This window comes from Urocitellus parryii, chromosome 10, assembly GCF_045843805.1.
Source record: "Urocitellus parryii isolate mUroPar1 chromosome 10, mUroPar1.hap1, whole genome shotgun sequence".
In the NCBI taxonomy this organism is placed as follows: Eukaryota; Metazoa; Chordata; class Mammalia; order Rodentia; family Sciuridae; genus Urocitellus; species Urocitellus parryii.
In genome coordinates, this window is record NC_135540.1 from 20019056 (window position 1) to 20045322 (window position 26267).

Sequence of the window (26267 nt, forward strand, 5' to 3'; positions counted from 1 at the left end):
TAACTTTTTTGAGCAAAGTCACTTATTTCTTTTAGCCTTTGTTTCCTTAATTGATGGATTAGATTAGATTGAATTAAGTGGCTTATTTAGTTGTTTTTTTTTTCAGTTGGTATTTCTTTGTCATTTTTGGTTTTAATTTCTTTATATGTCTAATTTTTAAATGAGGTTGAAAAACATGCTGATTTTGGCAAAATAAATGTATCTGTTCATTTGTTCTAGCAGCAAAGTTTATTTTACACTGTGTTATAGGCTGAGGATCCAGGCCCCCTGATGTGGCTCTCAATTCCAGATGAAATTAATAACATCCTTGTACTGCATTTCAAGACCTTACAAAACTTTAGCTGCTATCTTTCTCTTATTTTACTTCAATATTAGAAACATTGAAAAAAAAAAGATCTTACATTATTTCCCAAATAATTCACTTTTTCCTTTCTGTGTGTCTGTCATTGTGGATCTTATAGTTTTAGTAGAGAGGAAGTCTCATGTACAATGTTAGTTTACTTTCATTTATTAATATCTGTTTAGGTAGCTATATGTGGTGGCACACACCTGTAATCCCAGTGGCTAGGGAGGCTGCGGCAGGAGGATCGCAAATTTAAAGCCAGCCTTAGGAACTTAGTGAGGCCCTGTCTCAAATTAAAAAATTAAAAGAACTATGGGTGTGGCTCAGAGGTTAAGCATCCCTGGGTTTAATACCTGATATTTAAAAAAAAATAAAATCTCTTTAGGTAAGGGAGTTTATCTTTGTAGAGTCAGAACAAATATTAAATGAAGTTAGCTCATTCACTTTTGTCATGAAATTACAAAATTAATCTTTTAAAAAATGCCGTAAACTATAGCTTCAAAATGTGTTATCATAGGAAATTGAAATTGAATACTCATAACTTAAATTGTTTATTAAAGAGTTATTTCTGAAGCTATTTTAGGCCAATCTGAACATATTTCATTCTTACCTACCTGTCATACATTTTTAGAGAAAAATTATAATTTGACTTTGATTTTAAAATACAGCATAAATGACATAGTATGCCATCTTTTGCATAAAACCTGGTGGCAAAAAAAAATTTAAAATGATCTTGCATCTTAAATAATATAATGAAATAATGTGTTTGATGTGTGCACATGAGTGGGGAGGGTGTGCATAGGTACTTTTGAGTCACTTTATTATATGGTACCCTACATATTATCAGAAATCCACGGAAATTAAAATCTATATGGAGATTGCTCCCAAGAACTCTAGGATTTGAGGAAAGTTTAGTATTTAATTGGTCTTTTCTTCACAATAGGCATAAACATTTTTTTGGATGGCTATGTGCCAACAGAAAACTTGAGATTCCGAGATGCATCGCTTGTTTTTAAAGTGGCTGAGACAGCAAATGAAGAAGAAGTTAAAAAGATGTGTATGTATAAATATCCGGGTATGAAGAAAAAGATGGGAGAGTTTGAGCTAGCAATTGTAGCTGGAGAGTTCACAGATTCTGAAATCATGGTGATGCTGGGGGAAAATGGTAAGATTTCCTTTTTTTTTAATATAGAAGTTTGTTCTGCTTATCTAGTAAATCTGTTTTGCCTATTCCATGGAAAACTTTGACTCAATTTTTAGAATTGGCAGCTGAGTTTTTAATCCATAAATTTCTTGGTATAGCTTCACATTTTTGTGGCATTGTATAGTTTAATGTGTTATTCAAGCAAGTTAATATTTCCTATTTTGTATCACTACATCCTCAGAAAATACCTTTACTCAGTTTTTCTATGTATAAATTATTAAGGCATTTAATCAACTTGCAAAATGACTAGGAAGGAAAACATAAATTGGTAATTCAGAAACAATCTATTTAAGATTTTCCTTGTACAATTCTCTTTGGAATATATTTTCAATTCAGAGTACTCTGTCTACTTTTGTAAGTAGTTGTATGACTAACATTTTCAATATAAATTGTCACCATAAGTATAGTTGTGAGATTAATTTGACTACTCAATATCTGGTGTTTTTATGATTTAAAAATAAACATTGTCTTGTAATCTACAGCTAACAAAATTAGAAACAAAATATGTAAGGATTATTGCAATATAATATTCTTACTCAGTATAGATTCGCAATTGGGTTGCAACTTAAATGCTTTATGTAAATAATTTCAAATAATGGTATCTATTATAAAATGCTATATACTATTTTAATTGATCATTTAGCTAAATGAGTCTTTTTAAAAAACTATCCCAAGCTTTATGGACCTACCACTTATTAAAATGGTTATTATAAACTTGGACAAGTCTTTATTTCTCGTAATAAACTTGTACTCAATACAAGCCACAAAAGATTTAAGTATTTTTCTGTATAACCTTCAGGTTCGAAAATGTTAATGTATTATTTTTAAAACAAATTTCTCAGATAAAAACAAGTATGACATTGTGCTTTCAATAAGTGTAAAGCATCTTTCAGAACAATTTTTTGTATGTTACATTGCCAGGTACAGGTAAAACGACCTTTATCAGAATGCTTGCTGGAAGACTTAAACCTGATGAAGGAGGTACTGTTGTAAATATAATCTTTAGTCTGTTCCACATAGTTAAACTTTAAAATCTGGGTGATATTTCATGTGTTGTGTATTCATATTATTTTGCAGGAGAAGTGCCAGTTCTAAATGTCAGTTATAAGCCACAGAAAATCAGTCCCAAATCAACTGTGAGTTGTTTCATCTTTTGTTTGATTATCAAATAAAAGTGTGTGTGTGTGTTTGTGTGTGTGTGTGTGTGTGTGTGTGTGTGTGTACGCACACACACATTTTTATAGTTTGATCCTTGTATTAAGGGATTTGGGATATAGCTTAGTGATACGTGTGCCTAGCTCATGTGGAGTCCTGGATTCAATCCCTAACACCAAAAAAAAAGAAAATCTTTTACAGTATTAAAATTCTTCTCTAAGGTAGACACCACAAAAGTGGTAAAAGAATGTATTTTTACAGTCCTTGATTCATTTCAACTACTAGTGGAAAATATTTTTAAATCTGTGTGCAGGCGGGGTTGCACACCTGTAATCCCAGCAGCTTAGGAGGCTGAGGCAGGAGGATCACGAGTTCAAAGCCAGCCTCAGTAACTCAGCAGGTCCTAAGCAACTCAGTGAGACCCTGTCTCAAAATAAAATACAACAAAGGGCTAGGGATATGGCTCAGTGGTTGAGTGCCTCTGGGTTCAATCCCCAGTACCAAAAAAAAGAAAAAAAAATTAAATCTGCTTGTTATCTTTTTTCCTACACCTTTAAAAACTTAATGTAATTTGTGCATGATGATACTGTCAAGAAAGAGGAAAGGCCACTCAAAAAGTAGAAGAAAACATTTGAACTAATCTGTGATCTGTGGTTTTTTGTTTTTGATTTTTTGTTTTGTTTTGGTTTTTTGTGGTGCTGGGGATTGAACCGAGGGCCATGTGCTTGCAAGGCAAGCACTCTACCAACTGAGCTATATTCCCCAGCCTGCGAAGAATATATTTTTAAAACTCTAGAAACTCAATTGAAAAGTACCCTTTCCCAGGACTGGGGTTGTGGCTCAGTGGTAGACCACTTGCCTGATACGTGCAAGGTCCTTGTTCCAACTTCAGCACTACATAAAAGTAAATAAAATAAAGGTACTGTGTCCATCTACAACTAAAAAATAAATATTAAAAAGAAAAAAAAAGTGCCCTTTCCACAAAAGAGGTCAGTGTTTAAAAGAACAAATACAAGTGGCTAATAAACATGAAAAGATTTGGGCTGGGGTTGTGGCTCAGTGGTAGAACCCTTGCCTGACATGAGTGAGGCACTGTGTTTGAAATAAAAATAATTAATTAAAGATATTGTGATTATTTCATTATCAAAGAAAAGTGTGTGTGTGTGTGTGTGTGTGTGTGTGTGTGTGTGAGACAGGTGCTGCCAAGTTGCCTAACACCACATCAAAATAATTAAAGATATTGTGTCCATCTACAACTAAAAAATTTTTAAAAAAAGAAAAAAGGAAAGATGCTATTAGCATCTTCATCATAAGGAAAATGCTTATGAAAACCTTGGTGAAATACCACATTATATTCATTAAGATCACTAAAATCCACAATAGTAATAGTAATACTGCTGGATAGTAATAGCTATTAGAGAAGATGTGAACAAATTGGCACCTCATACATTGTTGGTGGGAGTGTAGAATAATGCATTCACTATGAAAAATAATCTAGCAGTTCCTCAGCAAAGTTATCAGGTTCAACTCCTAGATGTATATCCAAGCACTGGGTACCACATATGTTGGTACCCAAAACTTGTATACACATATGTGTAGCAACATTATTTAGAATAGCCAAAAATTAGAAATAATGCAGATGAATGGCTTATGAATGGATAAACACAGCATGGTATATCCATAAAATTCAAGGTTATTCCACCATAAAGAAATGAAATACTGGTAAATACTACATTGTGGATAAAACTTGGAAACCTTATATTAAAGTTCTTTGATTTCTTCAGGTATTGTGATGAACTTTTTAACTATTATATCTGCTTTCAGTACCTAATAGCCAATATTGTATCCATTTCAAACAATTTCATTTACAATAAGTGTTTCATTATTGATACTTTCCATAATCTTCTTAGACTGAGTCCTATCCTGAAATAGTAAACACAAGCATCTTATGATTCAACCCTAGAATATTAATGGTGCATTTTGTGTTATTTCTTAATGATTACTTTTGGATTCAGAATTATTCCCACTTGAAAATTACTTCTTCCCTGAAATCTCTGATTTAAAATTTTTAGATTATTATTGCCTTTTTATTTATTTGTTGTAATGACTATTAAATAAAAAATATCTGGGCCGGGGATGTGGCTCAAGCAGTAGTGCGCTCGCCTGGCACGCTCGGGGTGCTGGGTTCAATCCCCAACACCACATAAAAATAAAATAAAGATATTGTGTCCACCTAAAACTAAAGAGTAAATATTTTTTTAAAAATATAACAAAACATGCTATAAATGTTGGGTAATCATTAAAAATTCAATTGCTGTCTCCTAGTAGCCAAGCAATATAGATTTTCTCTGCAGTTTAACTTCCTAAGTAGAGGAGTTCTGTACTACCTGGTGTGATGGCACACACCTGTTATCCCAGCTACTCCTAGGAGGTTGAAGCAGGAGGATCCCATGTTTGAGGTCAGCCTGGGCAACTTGGCAGCACCTGTCACAAAATAAAATTGCAGAAGGGCTCAGAATATCGCTGCAGCTCTAAGGTAGAACACTTGCCTAGGATACTTAAGGCCCTGGGTTCAATCCCCAGTCCACAAAAAGAAAAACAAAGAATTCTATACTGATTTTTTATCACTTAAAAACTTTTTCCATTGAAAACAGGGAAGTGTTCGCCAGTTGTTACATGAAAAGATAAGAGATGCTTACACTCATCCGCAATTTGTGACTGATGTGATGAAGCCTCTGCAGATTGAAAACATCATTGATCAAGAGGTATGCTAACATAAGTATATTCATTAATTTTTTAATTTTATTTCAGATTTGGGATTTCTTTACATAGTTTCCTAAACTTCTTTTAGGTGCAGACATTATCTGGTGGTGAACTGCAGCGAGTGGCTTTAGCTCTTTGTTTGGGCAAACCTGCTGATGTCTATTTAATTGATGAACCATCTGCATATTTGGATTCTGAGCAGAGACTGATGGCAGCTCGTGTTGTCAAACGGTAAATGTCTTGCCACAGCGTATTACTTTTGATTATGTGTACTGGCATATAAGTGTGCTTAATATCACACTTGAATGTTTTGTGATATAAAGCTATAAAAGGCTTTCAAATTGTTGTATTTTAGTTTCATACTCCATGCAAAGAAGACAGCCTTTGTTGTGGAGCATGACTTTATCATGGCCACCTATCTAGCAGATCGAGTCATCGTTTTTGATGGGATTCCATCTAAGAACACAGTTGCAAACAGGTAAGATTAAAATAGTAAAAAACTGACTAAGTTCTAATAATTAGAAGATTACCAAAAATTCTGTGCTTTACTCTGACTCCCAAGGTGATTCTTATTGAACATTGGTAGGACCATGTAGAATAGTCCTAGACTGTAGTTGGAATCCCTGACCCTAGATATAAGCATATCTTATATCTGGGATTCTCACTTTTTTTTTTTCCAGCTGAACTTTTGCCTATTTTATTATTTGGATTTCCAAAACATGGTTTGGTTTTGTAAATAATTGCATGAAAATAAATTTCTGATTTTTTTTTTTTTTTTTTTTTTTTTTACATGACAGAAAAAGGAAAATGAGGACCCAAAGAGATTTCCTGATTTGCCTAACTTACTCTGGTAGTGATTGAACTAACAATAGATCCCAAATATCTGGTAGCAGAATTAAAAACGAAGGAGGTCACCTTTCCCTCTCACTTTTCCTGACTGACTTGATTGTGGGTGCTTGTTATATGGACTTAACATTCAGGTCATATAATGAGAAATTTCTGTTGCCGTTAATGCTAAAATCAGTTAGGTTGAACCATATAAATTGCCAGTATTCAAACATTTTTTGACCCATAAAACAACAAAGATTAAATAAACTGTGGTTCCAGATACATTTTCTAGGGTAAATGAAGTTGCTATTTGACTAATTCTTCCAGGAAATAAAAGTACTGAGCTTCTCAGAACTTTTTTGGGTGTGTGTGGTGTGCTGGGGATTGAACCCAGGGCCTTGTGCATGCTAGCCAAGCATTCTGTCAACTGAGCTATATCCCCAGCCAGAGAACTCTTTCCATTTTAAAATTTTTATTTCAGTTATTCAGAATTATACCTTTTTGAAGAGTTAGGGAAATTTCTCAGAATATATAAAACATTTATTCACATAATGGTCTTCCCTTTGTGTTTACAAAATGTTTAAAGTGTTCCATCGATTTTGTGATTTGATTGATTTAAGAACTAGCTTAGGTAGGCCAGGTGCATTGGTGAATGCCTATAATCCCAGCATTTTGGAGGCTGAGGCAAGAGGACCATGAGTTCAAAGCCAACCTCAGCAAAAGTGAGGTGCTAAGCAACTCAGTAAGACCCTGACTCTAAATAAAATACAAACTAGGGCTGGGGATGTGGCTCAGTGTTTGAGTGCCCCTGAGTTCAACCCCTAGTACCAAAAAATTAAAAAATACTAATAACTAGTTCAGATAAAAAATATGTATAAAGCATAAAAGGAATATTACTGAAAATCACAATGTGGAAGTACATATTTCCTTCATTGTCAAATTTCTAACAGAAATTAACTTTTTTTGATAAATTCTCTTCTCCTTTAAAAATGTCAATTTGAGATTCTGTAAGTCTCCTAATTTATTAGTGATCTTTTGTTTTTCTAAAGTCATACTTCTGGGCTGGGCATGGTGGCACTTGCCTGTAATTCCAGTGACTTGAGAAGCTGAGGCAGGAGGATTCCAAGTTCAAGGCAAGCCTGAGCAACTTGAGATCCTATCTCAAAATTTAAATAATAATAATAATACTTCCATTGCAGCTCAGAGGTAGAGCGCATACTTTATGCACAAGGCCCTACATATCTTCCCTAGCAAAAAATAAACTAAATAAATAAATAATTCTAAAATGTTTCTTTTTCCACATCAGAAATACAGGTACGATTGTGTTTGTCTTGCACAAAGTATTATTGCCAAGCAAACAGTATAGTCCAAGCAAAGCTGTTTGTGATTATATAAGATTTATAATATGTTTTAATTATACTGTTATCCAGATGATGTGTAATAGAACTCAAGGGAACAGTTATTCTTTTTATTCCTTAAGGTAATTAATCTTTAGGGGTTGAAAATTTAATCAAAAATATTTATCCCCTACCCCCACAGTCCTCAAACACTTCTGGCTGGCATGAACAAATTTTTGTCTCAGCTGGAAATTACATTCAGAAGAGATCCAAACAACTATAGACCACGAATAAATAAACTCAATTCAATTAAGGTATGTGGAAAAACTGTCTTAAGTCATAACTTTCTCAGTATGAACAGTGGAGAGGCTGTTGCTTTTATAAGTCAATATTTCATAGATTTCATACATTCTATGGTTCATGTGTTTTTCCATTTTAATACCTGATGGCATGTAGTCCTCTAAACAGCAGCTGTGATGCAGCTACTGTGCTGCATGGACGCAGCTCTTCCTACTGTTCAAGTTGTACTGTGTTAACTGCTAATTAAAATGTTTTAAGGAAGATTATACTACTTGACCATTGAAACAAAGAAATTTTCAAGAATATTTCAAGCAGCTTCTCTACATATTTTTATGTTGTTCAATTCATGACTAAAATGTATATTTTAAGTCTGAACAAGCTCTTAGAGTATAAAATTCTAAACAATGGAAAACCACTTTGTCAGATCAGTTGGTAATGTTTTTTCTTTGTAGAACATAAATTAGTTGTCCACCCTATGCTTGATTTAGTCTGTGAAATGCAGTATTTATTTTTTCAAAGGCAAGTTTCTTGGTCACACAAATTAAAAAGTGAAGGAACTATGAAAGCATTTCAACTGTTTTCATGTCCCCTGCAGTGCTCACTTCCATGTTTCTCTTTCATCACATCCGGTGCTAGTTTTCTCAGTTTTGAAAGGCATATTAGGCAGAAAAGGGGACAGGAATTTCTTCTGAATCATTATTTATACTTGGTATTGTCATTTGGGGTGGGGGGGTATGTTTATGGTTCAGACCCCGATGTACCTATTAATCATTTCTGTATTCACATTCATCTTAGTTGTAACTTAATAAGGGAGCAGATGGGTGAGTGGGTAAATGTTACTGTTCTACCAAACATTCTGGGGAAAGTTATTTCATTCATATGTATATATAGTGTCATTCAGTATGCTATCTTTGGGCCAGGAGCTTAAAGTTGAAAAGATAAAAATGGGATGGAATTCCATATATGTACTATATCTTACATGAAGGAACTTGGAGTTGATGGAAGTGAGGTATTTTGATAATAGGAATGGGGACAGAAGGTAGTAATCTTGCTTTTGAGTAGTGGACCCAGAAATATCCAAAAGCAGATGGAAGTTTATTCAGGTACTTGTTTTACTAATACCTTGTATGAAATCCTAAATGTAAAGGAGCGGTGATGTTGACTTTTGCTTTTCTTTTTAGGATGTAGAGCAAAAGAAGAGTGGAAACTACTTTTTCTTGGATGATTAGACTGAATCTGAGAATATTAATAAGCCATTTATTAAAAGAAACATTTACTGGGATTTTTGTCATATATGACTAATCAGGTTTTATGGCCCCACATACTCTGGAGCTTGAAGAATGATTTTTTTTAATGTAACATCCAAAGCCAGGTATATTGTAAATTGTAGTCTAAGCACAAAAAATGGAACTTTTCTGTTCTGAAATGATAAGGCCCTTTTTGTGCTTAATATTCTAAAGTGAAGACATTTCAAACTACAAATTACCTCCAAGTTTTCATGATAAATGGAACATTTTCAGTAGGTGTATTATATTCGTGTACCAAATACTGACCAGTGTTGCCCCATTTTAAAAATCTTGACAACATTTCTGTACTTATCTGGTTTGCCAAGTATGCCAGTATAATGAAACTGCCCTATTTTAAAAGCCAGTCGAAGACTACACTGATGATATTTGATAAATAAACTTCAGGACTATATTTGTTATTTGTTTTCAGTCTTTGCACTGAATGTTCAGTGTGTGATTCCTAAGGAAGATTGCTGCAGAACATCACTGTCAGAAAATGGGTATTTGTTACCAACCTGCGCATTGTTTTAATGTTTTTTGGTGCTTTTGAACATCATTATCCAAAAATCACTTCACTGTCCCCTCAAAGGAAAAAAAAAAAAAAAAACTGGGTTTTTCAGTTTTTGCATTCTGTAAGATTCTATAATTACTTTGTTATTTTTTAAACATGCATTTATATAATCACTGATCAAAATTTAGGGCAAAATATTTCTAAAGAATATTTGCTTCCCTTATAACTACAGTCTCAGAATTTTTAAGAGTTGGTGCCTGAGAATCTATGTATTTTTAAAACTACAGATTTTTCTGCTGAGCAGTCAAGGATTAGGGAAGTCAACCACTTCCCCAATGGCAGCATCAATGCAAGAGATAGCAATACAAAGCATCCCTTGGTACCAAACATATTCATTTCTAAGTTGGGACATAATAAACTTATCATCAAAACCTTGCTAATACACTGAACTGGAATTAACTTATATGTAAGGAAGAAGGATTACTATAAATTATTGGGGCAAGCAAAACAGAAAAATTGGAGATTATTTGACAAGACTTTTTATAGCTCATTAACTAATAGAAGCTTTGATTAACATAATGAATAAGTTTGGTTTAATTGGACCCTGTTAGGCCTTCTGAAAATAAATTTTATGTAATGCATAAATACATGTTTATTGTGGAAATTTGAACTATTCAGAAGTATACTTATGGAATAAAAAATGATCTCCCTACATTATGCTCCCAGGGGTTACCAATGTTTGAGTTTATTCTTTCATGCTTTTTTCTATGCACTTTGCTAAGTGAGAATATATAAAAGGTTTGTCTTGTACATAAATGGGATTACACTAAAGTTAGTAGTTCTGGTTTTTAAGGGTTAAATGTATGATTATTTCAAATATATTGAGTAAAATAAGACAAGCTTTTATTTCTAAAAATACTTGGGATGGATGTATTACTGATTAAAATGTGTATTAATTATAAGGTATTTTATGCAAATGAAATTTGAAGACATAGATTTAAATGTTATATGTTGTTGAAAGCCCTAACTTTGCTGACATCAGAGTTTGTCACCATCAATGCAAATATTATCAGGTGTAGTGGTCACACCTGTAATTCCAGCCAGCTGGGAAGGCTGAGATAGGACCATTCCAAGTTCAAAGCCAGCCTTGGCAACTTGGCAAGAGTATAGTCTCAAAAAGGGCTGAGATGTACCCTGAATTCAATCCCTAGTACCACCAAAGAAAAAGAAACTGTTAATATGTCCTGCTACAGTTGTTTTCTTCAGTTTAACCTGATTTTAGAACATAAACATGTTGAAGTCCAGTCTTGTCTCACTTATCACTCAGTGTATAGTATGGTATGTGGGACTGGCATATTGAAGGAATGAGCATATATGCCAGAGAGAAAACTGCTCAATTGTGCGTGGCACACACCTGTGATCCCAGCTACTGTGAAGACTGAAGTGGGAGAATCACCAAGTTCAAGGCCAGCCTGGACAACTTGGTGAAACCTTATCTCAAAAAGGACTCAGGGTGTAGTTAATTGGTAAAGTGCCCCTGAATTCAATTCCCATACAAAAAAAAAAAAAAAAAACTTCAATTCGTGATTTCATTGTGTTTCTCAACACAAGTGTATGTCAACCCCTTAGTGCCTGTCATATCTAAGTATGAAATGGTTCAAAATCACTCTGAGAATCAGGAAGGACTGCATGAAGGAAATAGCTCTGGGGAGTGTAATACCACCTGTCCCATATGAGAGGCAGAGAGGTTGTTAGAACTTATCCATGTAAAACAGGATACGCATATGACAAGTGAGAGGCAGAAAGGAGCATTCTGAGATGCGTAGGCCAGGCACACCTGCAGTTCAGGAGGCTGAAGCCAGAGGATCAGGCACTAAGCAACTGAGAACGGACCCTATCTAAATAAAATACAAAATAGGGCTGGGGATGTGGCTCAGTGGTCAAGTCCCTGAGTTCAATCCCCAGTACCAAAAAAAAAAAAAAAAAAGATTGAGTAGAAGGATATATAGGTACATAGTAATGGGCTTTCTCTGCCTGTTTGAGGTTGAAATGCATAGCCAGTTAGATAAGCAGCTAGAATTATCAAAATAACAGGTTTCTCAGGAGCACTCATTTTTATTCGTTTGTCTTAATATTTTGAAACATTCCATCCATTGATGGCAGGATTAAACTTGCTATTTTTGTCTACTATTATACTAATGAGTTGTTTCCTTGTGGTTAACCAATGTACAGTGAGACAAAAATTTTGACACCTAGTGTGGCAAATAGTAATTCCCTGTGCTCACCACCATCTACCTCCATGCCAGGTTAGGATACACAGTGTCTGTAAACCCAGGTGATGAGTCAGAATAACCTAAGAATCCTACAAATCCTTTTTCATAGTTTCTTAGTTCTCTTGCAGTTAAGTAGGTCACATGACCCACATCTGACCAATTAAGTTGAAAGCCATGCTTTCCTAGAATATATGTAGTTACTGATTCTTGTGGGTGTGACACAGAGCAAGAACTTGTGGCCACAAGGTTAAGAGATGTAAGGAGGAGCTGGGGTTGTAGCACGCTTGATTAGCATGTGTGAGGCACTAGGCTTTATCTAAATCACTAAAACATGTAGAAATAAAAAATAAAGGTATTGTGTCCATCTACAACTTAAAAAAAATGTAAGGTATGTGTGAAGAATGCTCATCCTTACACTTCACAACTGCCTGCAAGTCACTTTCCTCCATATTTCTTATGAAGAAAACAAGTCCTTATTTGTCAAGCTGTTTTTCTATTGCTGGCCACCAAGTTACCTTGGCTTCTTGGGCAAGGTCTGCCCCTCCAAGGGCTTTCCATTTGCTTTCTGCCAAGTAACCTAAGTAGGAACTTGTTTTCACTTTTCTTAATTTGCAAATTCTTGGGCCTTCCCAGCTAGTCTTTGGGGTTTTATTGTTTCCAATACTTGAGATTGAACCTAGGCCTTGTTCATGCTAGTAGGGAAGTGCTCTACCGGCTTTTTGTTTTTTGAGATAGGGTCTCATTAACTTGCACTTGCCTCAGACTCTTGAGTGGATGGAATTATAAGCATGTGCTCTTGCATTAGGCTGGGTGGGTATTTTTGCTTTTGTTTATAAGATCTGGAACTTAGACCAATGGTCTTGTTTATAGAAAAAGTTTGCTATTACTGACCTTTCCAGAGGTCACAACTGTGTTAGTATCAGCTCCCAACCTTGCATGTACCTAAGTCTACATCTCCCGTATCTACACAATTCTTGGCTAAGGAAACAGACCAGCTGTCCAGGTCCATTCCTTCTCACGGCGCACAGGCTTAGTAAACAGACTGTTTCTGCTTTCTTTCCCCATTTATAAAAACACCTTTTTTACAATCCTATAAGAGCCAAGCCAATGGTGCATGCCTGTAACTTCAGCTGCTGTGGAGGTTGAGGCAGAAGGATCACAGATTCAAGGCCAGCCTGGGCAACTTTGCCAAGAAAGAAAAAAAAATCCAAAGGCTGGAGGATGTACCTTAGTGGCAAGGTGCCCTTGGGATTAACTACAAAGTTAATTAAATGCTTTTACTAACACCCAATTTACAAAGTAAATGGCAGAAAACGTGTAACAAGTAACACATCAGGTAAATCCCTAGTGGGTTTTTTTTTTTTTAAAAAAAGCTCATTTTCTACTCATCTTTAAAAGGTGGTCAGTCCAAAGGTAAGTTTCTCAATTATCTGCCACTTAATATTAAAAGGAAAAAAAAAAAGCTTAAAAAAAAAACCTCTCACACTCTTCATCTTGGGCCTTTACTCTCATTTTTGTTTTTTCCCAAATCCAAATGAAAAACAAAATGTAATTAGAAGACCAGTATGTATTTTTTAAAGGGTTGACTGAAGCCTGTTTCTCTAGTAAACTCATTAAAGGATCCATCTAAAAAGCTTCAATATGAGGTCTATAGCTCCTCTTGAAACACTGATCCAAAGTAATTAACAATTCTGAGGCACCCAGGATTCACAAGATGCATAGCTTTGTATAGGAAAGTTGGGCATAGTGACTTCCTCTTTTGTTTCCATTCTCACACTTTTCCCTAGTTCTGGACCCAAGTACTTCAATGTTATATAGAAAAGCCTAATTATTCTAGGTGAAGGATAGGCCTTCTAATTATAGAAAACTACAGAGAAACCCCATCTTGCACCTCTTGAGGACAAATTACTTCCCTTGACATCACCTTTTATCCCACCCAGCTGGACATCTTGTTCTCATCTCTGGCTTCTGTTGACCATAGGCAAACCTGCTAGCCAACTAATAGATAAATGTTTCCCCATTACTCCTTCCCCAACAATGTTATATTTTACGAAACTTCTCAAGCAAGCTGTCCAACTTGTAAGTAGTGCTGGGGTTGGAACCCACAGGGCTTAGGCAACCGCTCTTGCCCTGAACTACATCCCTTGCCCCAGCTGTGATTTTTCTTTACACTGGCTCATTCTCTCCCTTGCTGTTCCTGTGCCCATGTGTATCAGGTTCTCTTTTAAATACATGCGCTGAATGAGCACTGTTTCAGGCTCTGCTTTGTGAGGAAGCTAAAGTTTCCTGAGAGTTCACATTCTAAATATATTTAAACAAATACTCTCTTAATATTCAGAGTTGGCTTGATTTAATAAAAGAATGAATTTAGTAGGGCAGAGTGACACACACCTATAATCCCAGCAACTATGGAAGCTAAGGCAGGAGGGTCACAGGTTCAAAGGCAGCCTCAGCAATTTAGGGAAATTGTGTTTCAAAATTTTTTTAAAAGGGCTGGGGATGTAGTTCAGTGGTGAAGTATCACTGGGTTCAATCCCCAGTTCTGAAACAAAACATCAACATTTAATGGTGGGCTGGAAATGTTATTAACTCAGTGGTAGAGCACATGCCCAGCGTGCACAGAGGCCCTGGGTTCAATCCCTAGCACTGCCAAAAAATAAAAAAATAAAAATAAAATTGTTGGTCTTTCAAAGTATTAGGTATACTCAAATCTGTTTTCAAGCTTTCAATTTGCTTTCCCTTCAGAAAACATTTAATAGAAATGCAAAAAAAAAAATTACCCTCATCAACTCAAGTATCCTGCATATTCTCAATTCATTTTGTGGCTGCTGAAAAAAAATGATACCATCAGCTGTAAAACTACAGAACTAGGTTAAAGTCCAAATCCCACCACTTGGTAGTTGTATGACCTTAGGCAAGTAATGTGGAAAATAATATCACCTATGGGTCACAAATCCCAAATGACTTTTAGTTTACATAAAAGAATTGTCTTCTGGCTGTGAAAGAGCCAAAGAAACCATCCTTATTCTAAGACAGCTTACTAAGATTTATATGCTATATTACTTGATTACCCTTGAAACCAAAGAATCACAAGTAGGATCAAGAGACAAAATTTAATATATGCACACAGTTTTATATATAATGCAGCATCACACCATGTAGGGCATTTACTCTTATTTTGTACATTCAGATATGTTTGAAACACTTCTTAAGGCTACAAAACAGAACATAGAAAAATAAACAGGAATATATTCAACACTTACAAAAAGTGATATGATAAAGAATATAAAGTACTATTTTCCTTTCAACACTTCAAAAGATATGTATATATACTTTTTTTTTTACAAGTAACATCACAAATGATCACATCTTCACATGCTTGTAAGTATTATTTGTACTCAGTGTAAGGCTATTATCTTTTTTATACGTAAATTTTTCTAGCTCTGTAACAATGCAATTTTTAATCCATTCAAGTAAATCCAACCCCTAAGTTGCTGCTTCCCAGCATTAAGACATGCACCCACCCCTCTTAAAGGATTCTCTAAAACTTGTATTTCAGGGGCAGGGAGGAGAAAATCTCTTCTTAAAAAAAAAAGGAAAAAAAAATCCCAATCAGAGGGAGAGTAAATGGCTGACACTAGTAGCAAACCTTAGTTCTTTGAAACTGACATACTGGAAATGAGCCATTATTAAGATTTTAAAACAAAAACAATAGCCTTTAGACATAAAATGGGGAGCAAAATACAGTACACAGAAACAGTGTAGCCAAATACGCATTCTCTTCAGCAACACTGGAATGGGCCTTGCTTAGTACCCATAAGTGAAAGACGAAAAAATTTACCTCATCTAAAACTGAAGGCAAAACAAATGAGGCAAAAATAAATATTGCTAGTTTCTAGGATGGCTGAGTATTTTCTAAACCAGAAATGGTTAGAAAGAAACTTTATTGCACCAAGTCAATCTTAAGCAAGTTTGCAGTTCACAGGCATTTTAATTCACCCTTGAGTCACAAAGGAAACAACACACTGCAAGAATAGAGTTTGCTTCAGATAAGCTGTCTCAGCACTGTGGTTTCAAGAAACCCACCGCTGTCAGATGGAGGCAGGTCTGAGCTTGGGTCTGCCATGACAGTGGACTCGTGGAATACCAGGAACAACAGGAGGACAACACAGCTGCCAGCATCCTGCTACAAGGAGCATGGAGGGCAAGAATGGAAGATGGATCTGAGGGAAATAAACTTGAAGAAGAGACATATGCACAATACTACAAGAAGGGGAGCTGGACTCAAGTTCAGAAGAAGCACCTAACTAAGCAAAAACAGGTGAGCTTTGGTCAGTCTAAACATTTGTTCTTCAAAATATGTCTGATCATAATATGCTGAAGTTTCATAATTTCCAAATCAAAATATAAATGATTCTCCATTCTACCCTTCTGCCTTTTTCTTATATAGAATTATCTCAAGTCAATATATAATATGACATACAGTTATAATATGAAGGACAAAAGCGTGCTTGGCCTTAGTTTGACCTCAGCATAAGGCAAAATCCCCTGGACTAAAACATTTAAAAACAAATCTAAAGGAAAAAAAAAAAAACTGACCTTCATGCAAAGAGTGATAATTTTAAAACTACCAAAAGTCAGAGTTCTTTTATTCCAGAGGTCACTGAGAAAAGTACCATCTGCTAAAATTCTTTCAGCACTGTTTCCACCCTGTGCTGGAGGTTAGAGATGGGAAACAGGAAGCAAATCAGTGCTTCCCTCAGGAGTGATGAGTCTTTCGTTAATTGAGGTAAGGTAGGATGATAGTGAAGAAACCAACAGAATTCTGTGCTATCCAATTTTTAAACGTTTCCAGAAACAGATCAAATCCCAGTCAATACAATAAAGGACACTGGAAACAATTGCTTTTACTCCTGAGATCAAACTTACATTGAACTTTTAAATCTGGTATTTATATCAAAATGATTTTCATAATAGAAATTATCAGATAAACTAACCTACAATAAAAGGGGGGGCTGAAAAAGAAGAGCCTTCTAAGCTTCTCATTTCATAATTCAGCTACTGATCTTAAGGAAAAACAGGTTTCAGCAATACCTTCAACAACTGCTCTAGCTTAGAAGGTGACAACAGAAATTCCTCAACAGGTTCTTTCAATTTTTCTATCCATATAACCATCCCAGTCTTTACAAATTTTTACCTAGCACCATCATAATAAAATGTTATCTTTCAAAGTGCTCTCTAAAATCCTATGTTACAAAATATCTAAATGCTAATCACTACCCAAATCAGCAGTTACATAGACATTAGGTAATTAAAACAGCACAGAGGTAAATAACCATTATTACAGTACAGTGGAGATTCACTGAGCCTAGCTGACATCCACACACTCCTACAGGTTATCAGAGAACCCAGAAAACTCATCTGCTTTGTCAATTCAAGTGAATTATATTTGCTTTTTAAGTAATCTGCTTTAAAAAAAAAAAAAAGCCACCACATCTATTTTGGCTAGGTATATTACACATGGCATGCAAAGAAAAATTACTGTATTATTTGCATAGCACTCAAACTTCCTGATCAAAAGATAATCTCAACATTTAAAAAAGGGTAGATTTTCACATTGGTATGTACAAATAAGAAATACAAGCTACAGTTATTTTTACAAAGTAACACAGATGAATGAATACTGTGCTAGTTAGAGTCCAATCTCCAAATGAGAACAGAGTGCAACATGCAAAGGGAACTCTAGTAAATACTGAAGACTGGAAGGAAGAGGGATAGAAGACATGTTACCAGAGTAACAAGTTATAAAATGCAAAGCAAAACCATTTTCTAGCAGCATCCTCTAGGTAAGAACTAGAAGTTACAATCATTCTTATTTTCGTACAATTCCAGCCATGACAAATTGAACATGCAAATGTAAAGTGATACAAAACCAATGGTGCAAGGGAAAAACAAAACAGTCACTCTCTATAGAAACCTGTCAAGCTAAAAATTTTTAACATTTCTTCTCACAAAATATTTAGAATCTGTCAGTGCATTAGTGTTAAAGTGGCATTAAAAAACTTCTGCAATTTTAACAGATGCAGATTATTTTCAAAATGCATAGCATCTACATTTCTTTCGAGTAGGCACCATGATATTTACACCAGTGCTAAGAATTCTTGGTGGAAACAGCCATTTCACTGGAATTTCCTACTATTTCTTAAACATCTATTCTTGTATGCAATCTCAAATTCAACAAATACTCACCAAAAATATACCCTATGAATATTAAAAGAACTATATACATTTCTAAGACACAGGTTAATAGGCTGCCTTATGTAATATTAAAGAGAAGACATTATTCAAGTTTGACAGATATTGAGATGAAAGGCCTTTGGGTTGGAAGCATTTTAAAAGACAACAGTGTTTTAGGCTGAGAATCGTTTGAGCCCAGTTTATGACTAAGGCATTGCATAATAAAATATACATTTCTATTTGGTGCAATGTTATATTTTGGAATCTATACTGTGTCCAATGGTGTTTTGTCACTTTAGTAAACACTATAAAGCACACATTTCCAACATTTGAAATCAAACTTTTACAAGGAAAAAAACCAAACACTAAATCTATAATGTTTTATATTAGGCTGTTTATAAAAAATACTTTAACAAACTTATTTTCTAGTTTTTATGGGGGCAGTCACCCGATAAATAAATGAAAACAGATTGTGAATGAAGATAAATGGCAATACCAAAAATACACCTGCCCCTGACTCATGTCCAAAATCTCATCCAGAATGGGAATGAGGGTAAAGGGGGAGGGGAGGAGATAATTCCAATTTGGGTTTTTATTTTAATGTATTTTTTTAAAGCCTCCAGAAATACTCCACCTAAGAAAGGGCTTCTGTTCTAAAACATCAGAGCAACAACCATCAGGTGTGTTGTCCTCTATGGCCATCTCCCATCCCTGATCTCCTCCTATCGCCCCTATATGGACGTCCTCTGACATTTCGATGGTACTGATAACCTTCATCCCGGCTTCTGCTCGGCTGCCCTTTCCAGGTCTCCTCACCTCTCACGTGTTGATATCCGCCCCTACCAGAATAGCCCCAATCACTTTTGTACTTCCTGCCTCCGTAAGTTTGATTATAGAACTGCTTGGATCTGCCACTTCTCAGAATATTAGACACTTCATTTTCATCTTCTGAACTCTCTTCTTTTGGTCTTTGCACTCTGCTATCCATAGAGTTGGCCCCAGGACTGACCACATCAGCAGCAGTCTTTGGATCTTTTACTTTCTCTGGTTTTTCTTTCAGACTTTGAATGGTCCTCTTAGGCTCAAGTTTAACAGGCACAGTTTCTCTCTCTCTGTTTAGAATCTGAGAAGGAAGATGAGACTTTCCCTCTGCTCCAGGAAGTGCAGAAGCCAGGGTCAGATCTGCCTTTCGTGTCTGGGATGACTGCTCTGCTCGGCCTTCATGTTTGCTGCTCACGCTTGTTTCAGGGAGAGTGTGTACAACTTCACCCCTGGCTTCTGGAAATTCATTTACTGCTAAAACTGAACCACATTCTTTAGAGAGATCCAGGTTTTCCAGAGGCAGATCCAATTCTCCTTTCTCATCAGAAGGCAGGACAATATTCTGCCTCATTACAGGATTTTCTATGAACCCCTGAAAAGGGTATCCATACCAAACATGAGGAAAGAAAGGAGGTGCAATGGGAACTGGGCCTAAGAATGGATTAGGTCCAAAGGACGGTTGTGGATACATGTTCTTGCCACTTAGTGACTCTTCATATTCAGCATGAAGAAGCTGCCCAGTGTTCTCAGATTCAAGATCAGCCTGGTAAGACAACTGTCCATGACTTTCAGACACCTGAGATGGAGGGATAACCAGAGGTGAAGAAAATGTCGGTGGTCCAATATCTGCCTGAGGCATCTGACCATTAACACTGGCCTCAGTCTGCATAGGAAAGTGTGCATCGGTACAAGTACAATCACTTTCATTCTGAGCAGAAGGAGCTTCTTGGAACCAAGGATTATGAGGATACACAGGTACTGGGACCTTTGGGTACATCCTGCAGGCTGCCAGGTAGGCCTGGTGCAAAGGGTAAAGGTAAGAATGTGGGGCCCACATAGGACAACTATATGCCTGAAAGAGATACAAAATAGTAAAAGTAAATAAAAGGGAAAATTAAAAAGGTTTGAGTGTACCCGTCTCAAAACAGTAGGCTCAAGAGAAGTTTCTCATGCCTACAAAGAACACAAACCTACCTACAGTACAAATACCAGATCATTGCTATACCCCCATCAGGAAAAAGAAAATGGTGTTGCCCTTCAAGATTCCATCCTTTGCTCCTGTCTTGAAACCAATCGAAAGTCCTGCTACAGAGGCTGATAGGAAACATCATCTCTAACTGGCAGCTTAACTAGACCTACATTCACTTTCTGGTTCTCCCACTGACTGATTGTATGACCCTGCCAGCCGGTTCACCTGCCTGGACCTATTCTATAAGGAAAATGCTGAAAGAGGAGTAGATGATCTTTACTGACAGGACTCAATGAGTATGAAAACCCCAGAGTACTCCAGCTGCAAAAATTAGGTTAGATCCTCTACTCAAAGAATGAAATACTAATGTTCAAAATGAAATACTCCAAATCCTTCCTCTGCATGGGTTCAGCTAAATATCAAAACATAAAGAAAATATAACCAGCCAATTAGATAAAGCCTACATAAATGGAAAACCAGGTGCTGAATATGGCACAAGGCCTTATGAAACTTGGTCACTAGACCAGGACAGAGTGCTTTATTTCCTCTCTGAAATATCTAGAACCCACAGAAACTACAGACAGCCTAGTACTGACAGAGAGTTCTCTAGCCTCTTGTTAAGAAAAAGTATTTTTAGGTGACTGATTTCCAAAGGACCTCTCTGCTATGCTAGTGAACATACAAGCCTCCCACTTCACATACTAATACTTTCATTTGTTATTTTCTTTGGTCCTTTCAATAACTGAGGCAGGTAGCAAACATTAACACCATTCTATAGATGCAGAAAGCCATGCTCAGAGACACTGTGGCTTACCCAGGAATACACAGCTATAAGCCGTGAAAGAGAACTTCAAACCCAGAAGTTTCATCCACTTTCCCCAGTAAGGACATTTCCATGAGGTCCCTGGAATTATGGTTAATTCCTGAATGTATTCCTAAGTTAAACCATCATTAACTAAGAGGTAAACAAGCAAACACAGGAACCTCTACACCACCAAAAGCATCCTGTAAAATGCTGAAAACTCTGGTTCTTAAGAAAATATTTGGTGAACCTGAGGTTATTGCATGATAAAACAAGATTAACACTATGGTAAAAATTTAAAACAGAATTAACTTAATAATAAAACAACTTTAAAATGATAAATGTAAATTACCTTCACTCCAAGATTGAAGAAAAATCTAAGAATGTTCTTATCTGAAAACAAAAGTATTCGCTTGTTAAAAATATACATTCACAAAGCATTTCTTCATCATCTCGATCGATACACAGTTCCTAAAGAGCATTTTATCTACTAGAATTGTATTCTCCGACCTGTGATGTAAAACATAAAAACCAACAGAGCCAAAATTCAGGACTGGTGCAGTGGAACACACCTGTAATCCCAGAGGCCCAAGAAGGAGGATCACAAATTCAAAGCCATCCTTAGCAACTCAGCAAGGCCCTATCTCAAAGAAAACAACCACAAAAGTCAGGCTGCTAAGCAATTCTAATTCTGTATGCTTTTCCTCTAATTAACATCTAAATGCCATAATGGTTTAAACTAATATTCCTATCTGATTAAAACTGAATCTGGATGAAAGAAACTCAAGTGTTTAACTTACCAGTGAGGTTTAAAAAATTATGAAATAAAAATGCTGGGGAGAATGATAAGATCACATAAACCTAACTTAATGATACTATTATTAGTAGAACAGTACACTCCTGCTATTCATTTGCCATTAGCCCATTACCCATATAAGCTCACTGACTAAAAACAAACTATCCACATCAATCTAGGCAAAACGTTACAGGGGCTGGGGCTACAGCTCAGTGGCAGAGCACTCCCCTAGCACAGGCAAAGCATTGGGTTCAATCCTCAGAACCACATACAAACAAATAAGTAAAATAAAGTTAAAAAAGAAGAAGAAGAAGAAGAGTATACAAGCAGTCACTGTAATACTCTTCCAGTTTTACAGGTATGAAAACTTGTAAACTAAAAATAGAGGCTACAGATAAGTAAGATCCCTAAAAATAAGGGGGAAAAACAAATTTTAAAGAATTATTTTTAAAAAACTGCTACATATAGTACTGTACGAGTTACTACAAATATTATATTCAATCTTCTTAATTTTTTAACAGATAAAGTAATATCAATATCTCCCAAAAACCAGACCAGTGTTGAGAAAATTCGTTGATGTTAAGATGTCCAATTAATGAAAATATCAACCCATAAAGCCCCAAGTTCTCAATTCTATGTACACTTCAACAAAACTGAAACAGGCACATTACAACGGGTTAGAAATGCTAGAGATAAATTATATAATGTTAATATTAGCTAATATAAACATCATGTAATATAGTTACGTAATTATGAATTATATAATTTTATTAGACATTATATACTATATTTAAGCTTTATATGTGTTCTACGTATGGAATGATGGGACAAAATGTTAAATCTTATATAATTCAAAATGGTTTCAAGGTTGTTTATGAAAAAATGACATTTTTAAAGAGAACCATTACTAAACACAAAAATCACTTCTTTAAAAAAAAAAAAAGCCAAACTTCTGCCGTCTTTCCCAATTAAGTCCTCCTTCTGGCTAATAAACAAGTCTCTGGCCTGCATTTTTGTCTTTTTATGTCTTACTCAACCTATGTGAACTTGGAGGAGCTCACCTTTAGGCAGGTCCTCCCCAGTCTGACACAGTGAATAAGGTGGTGCAATGGCTCGATCTCCCTTTTCATTATAAGGAAACCCAGGATAGAGTGGGTCTTGATAAAGGCTCAGTGTCTGAGGCAAAGGCATCAAGGGCTGGTTAACTGCCTGAATTGACACAGGAACTGGAGAGGGTGTTAAATGAGCTTGAGACACAGCAGAATCAGGTCCAGTGGTCAAAGTCTGTGTCACTGATAAAACAGGAATCGGAGCAGGGACACCTACAAAAGAGAGGGACAAGAATCAAAATCTACAAAAAAATAAAAATAATTCTCTAGAAATATAAGTTTATATTGCACTATTAAGTAAATAATGCTGCTAGTGAAACAGCTAGTAAAACAGCAGGTTGTTAAGAATCTAACATAGTTTTAATTCGAGTATCAACCCAGGACTCTTCAGGACACAGAGAGGAAATAAGCCTAAGAAAAAAGCTTTGAGTCAATATCTAACTGTAGCTCTCAGAAGACACAAGGTCGGGGCTGGGGTGTGGCTCAAGCGGTAGCGCGCTCGCCTGGCATTCGTGTGGCCCGGGTTCGATCCTCAGCACCACATACCAACAAAGATGTTGTGTCCGCCGAGAACTGAAAAATAAATATTAAAAATTCTCTCTCTCTCTCTCCCTTAAAAAAAAAAAAAAAAAAGACACAAGGTCTTCAAGGAGTCCAACTGGGAAAGAGCTGACCCGTGGGGGAAGCAAACTGTAGTGCCAGTTAGTGCTGAGCAACCAAAGCAAAGAGTGGTGATAATCAGCTCAAATTCCATGTGTCTAGGATAATAGGAGTACACCTTAAGCAACAGCAAAGACCTCAGCCCTCCCACACTAGAAGCAGAGCAAAGCAGAGAATCACAGAAAGCTCCTTGAGACTCTCTACACTTAGTCCTTTTCTGCAATCAAGCCCTCATTCAAGAATTAGAAGTCTGACTTGGAAGCTTTTTTGCTGGTTGTTCATTTGATAAATCCTTCTCTAACCTGTTGGTCCAAAAGTTGTAGGCTCACTTGGCCAGGCTGGCACAGTGGCTGGTAAAGAAGGCACCGCAGGAGTTAGATGTACCTCTGGAGAAACTAAAAGGGGAGCTGGATTCGAAAGAGACACATGTTCTGCTGGCTTCTACAGAGAGTGGAAAAAGAAAAGGGGTCATTTTGCTTAGACACTAATTTTTAATCACATATATCTTGAATTGGCTGTCTTTTATACAACTGAAGTATAAATGGTCCTATTCTTGTCTTAGAAATGAAAGAAAACAGAGAGTAGACAAAAACAACATGCAAACAAATGAAATCCAACCAAGTATTGCCTACCAAAAGTCCCAGAAGCCACAAGCCAAGTGTGAAACAGTACAACCAACTTGAAATTCATGAGTTTAGAAAAGCTCCCCACACAGACATACCATGTAACTATGACTTAGTCTTACTATAGGAAGGATGATAATTAAAAAGCATTTAGCACTGAACTTTTTTTCTACTTTTGTATTAGACCAAGAACCAAAATAACTGCCAGAACTTCTGTTCCTTCATCATTTTACTTATAAATTTTTGGAATTGCTTTTTTAAATGTGTTAAATAACTGATGCAGATGACTCTTCAAAAGGTCTGCTATTAGCAAAGACATATTTAACCACTAAGCCACATCCCCAGCCCTTTTTTATATTTTATTTAGAGATAGGGTCTCACTTAGTTGCTTTAGGATCTAAGTTGCTGGGGCTGGCTTTGAACTCAACCTCCTGCCTCAACCTCCCAAGCCACTGGGATTACAGGCACATGCCATCACACGCAGCCAAAAAAGTTTTAAAATAAAGTAGAAATTCAGTTTTCTTTCAAAAATCTAATGTTCAGGTCAAGTTACCACAAAGGTAGGACAAGATATCAAAAAATAAAGATAACAAATATGAACTTATCCAAAATAAATTCAGAAGAATGGCAAAGAAATGGTTATAAAATAAAAATCTATTAAACACCATTAACATTGTAAACTAGCTAAGATCAAAATAAATTACAGAAAAATTTTAATTGGGACCTGGGGATATAGCTCAGTTGGTAGAGTGCTTGCCAACATGCACAAGACCCTGGGTTCAATCCCCAGCACCACCAAAAAAAAAAAAAAAAGGAAGAAAAATTGTAATTGCACTTAAATTGTGATGCTAGAATAAATTCTCCCATTTCCATAGAGATATTTCCTATTTTTATATCATTGTATACAAAGAACCCAGAGAATATAGTACTCAGTGACAAATGCAACAACTTACGTACTTGTTCTGCAGGAGATGGGCACTCTAATTTCTTTGACTTTGATGGTGATGAAATTCTTGTACATTTTTCATCACTGGTATTCTTTGGGAGCAAAAAGAAAGTGTGATTTTGTATTTCAAAGACCCATATTCCAGGAATAACAGCAATTTCCTTTATAGTTCACTCCACATGCATCTGAGCCCTCTCATGATTTCAAATTTTTTTCCAATTATACTGGTCTTCAATAGGAAGGTTAGCTTTGCCTGTGTATCTCTATTCTACCAAATTACTGGGTTGTTTCTAGCTGGGGCATGGCTTTAAACAATTTCCCTGGAGTGATGGAGAATATAAGCTACTCTGCAAGGTACCTTGAGAACACAATTATGACTTGTAAGCATAAGCCAGAATACAAACTCGCCTCTTTTCTGCTTCTCTTCTATACTAGTTATAAAATGTTGAAATCATTTCTACCTTCTCCTACTTTTTCTTACTATAGTATCACAGTGTTAAAAAAAAGAAATGCAATTAGAATTTTAAACTTTTACCTCCAATGTGCTTGACTCAGGCTTTTTATCCAAGTGAATATGTCCATGGATAGGTTCTATAACATATTAAGGTAAAAAAAAAACGTAGCATCAACCACTAGGCAGGTTTGAATACAGAACAAAATATGAAGAAAGTCAACAGTACTACTGCAAGCATGTTTTAGTCAATGCAGTTTTTAGAGTAACATTTAACATGCCTTAGGCTAAGTCAACATTTCTCGCCATATCTAACATTAATATGGAGAGATTACTTAAGCAGCTTAACAATTTAAAAAGTACATTTTTTCCCCAAAATAGTAGTCCCTCCCTTATTTACAGGGGATACATTCCAAGACCCCACCAGCGGATTCCTCAGAAAATTATTAAGAAAATCTTTCCCATCTGCTTTCAAATGAGGAAATAACGTACCTTTGTCTTTTCGTTCTTCTATATCCATTCTCCGCCTGCTTCCTTTCCTATCACTTACATGCGATGATTTTCTCTGAACACATGGGTTGCTACTCTGAGAAGCGGACTGACTCATTGATGAGCTCTTTAAAATGAACAAA

At 35.9% G+C, this 26267-nt stretch overlaps 2 protein-coding genes across 3 annotated transcripts in view; one reads left to right on the forward strand and one right to left on the reverse strand.

Moving 5' to 3' along the window:
* Positions 1 to 10046, forward strand: part of Abce1 (ATP binding cassette subfamily E member 1) — a 29545-nt gene extending 19499 nt beyond the window's left edge. For both annotated transcript variants that reach the window (XM_026392731.2, XM_026392730.2), the window contains 8 exons: positions 1287 to 1508; positions 2469 to 2528; positions 2625 to 2683; positions 5357 to 5467; positions 5554 to 5696; positions 5821 to 5943; positions 7833 to 7944; positions 9112 to 10046. In XM_026392731.2, the coding sequence (XP_026248516.1) occupies positions 1287 to 1508; positions 2469 to 2528; positions 2625 to 2683; positions 5357 to 5467; positions 5554 to 5696; positions 5821 to 5943; positions 7833 to 7944; positions 9112 to 9159 (878 nt within the window). In that variant the 3' untranslated portion in view covers positions 9160 to 10046. The remainder of the gene's footprint in view (positions 1 to 1286; positions 1509 to 2468; positions 2529 to 2624; positions 2684 to 5356; positions 5468 to 5553; positions 5697 to 5820; positions 5944 to 7832; positions 7945 to 9111) is intronic.
* Positions 10047 to 15099: 5053 nt separating this feature from the next.
* The window catches only part of Otud4 (OTU deubiquitinase 4), a 43456-nt gene continuing 32288 nt past the window's right edge, over positions 15100 to 26267 (reverse strand). Inside the window, exons 15-21 of the mRNA XM_026392728.2 lie at positions 26128 to 26251; positions 25720 to 25775; positions 25196 to 25276; positions 23918 to 24056; positions 22908 to 23168; positions 21403 to 21443; positions 15100 to 20131 (exon numbers count right to left, since the gene is read on the reverse strand). Of these exons, the coding sequence (XP_026248513.2) occupies positions 18914 to 20131; positions 21403 to 21443; positions 22908 to 23168; positions 23918 to 24056; positions 25196 to 25276; positions 25720 to 25775; positions 26128 to 26251 (1920 nt within the window). The 3' untranslated portion in view covers positions 15100 to 18913. The remainder of the gene's footprint in view (positions 20132 to 21402; positions 21444 to 22907; positions 23169 to 23917; positions 24057 to 25195; positions 25277 to 25719; positions 25776 to 26127; positions 26252 to 26267) is intronic.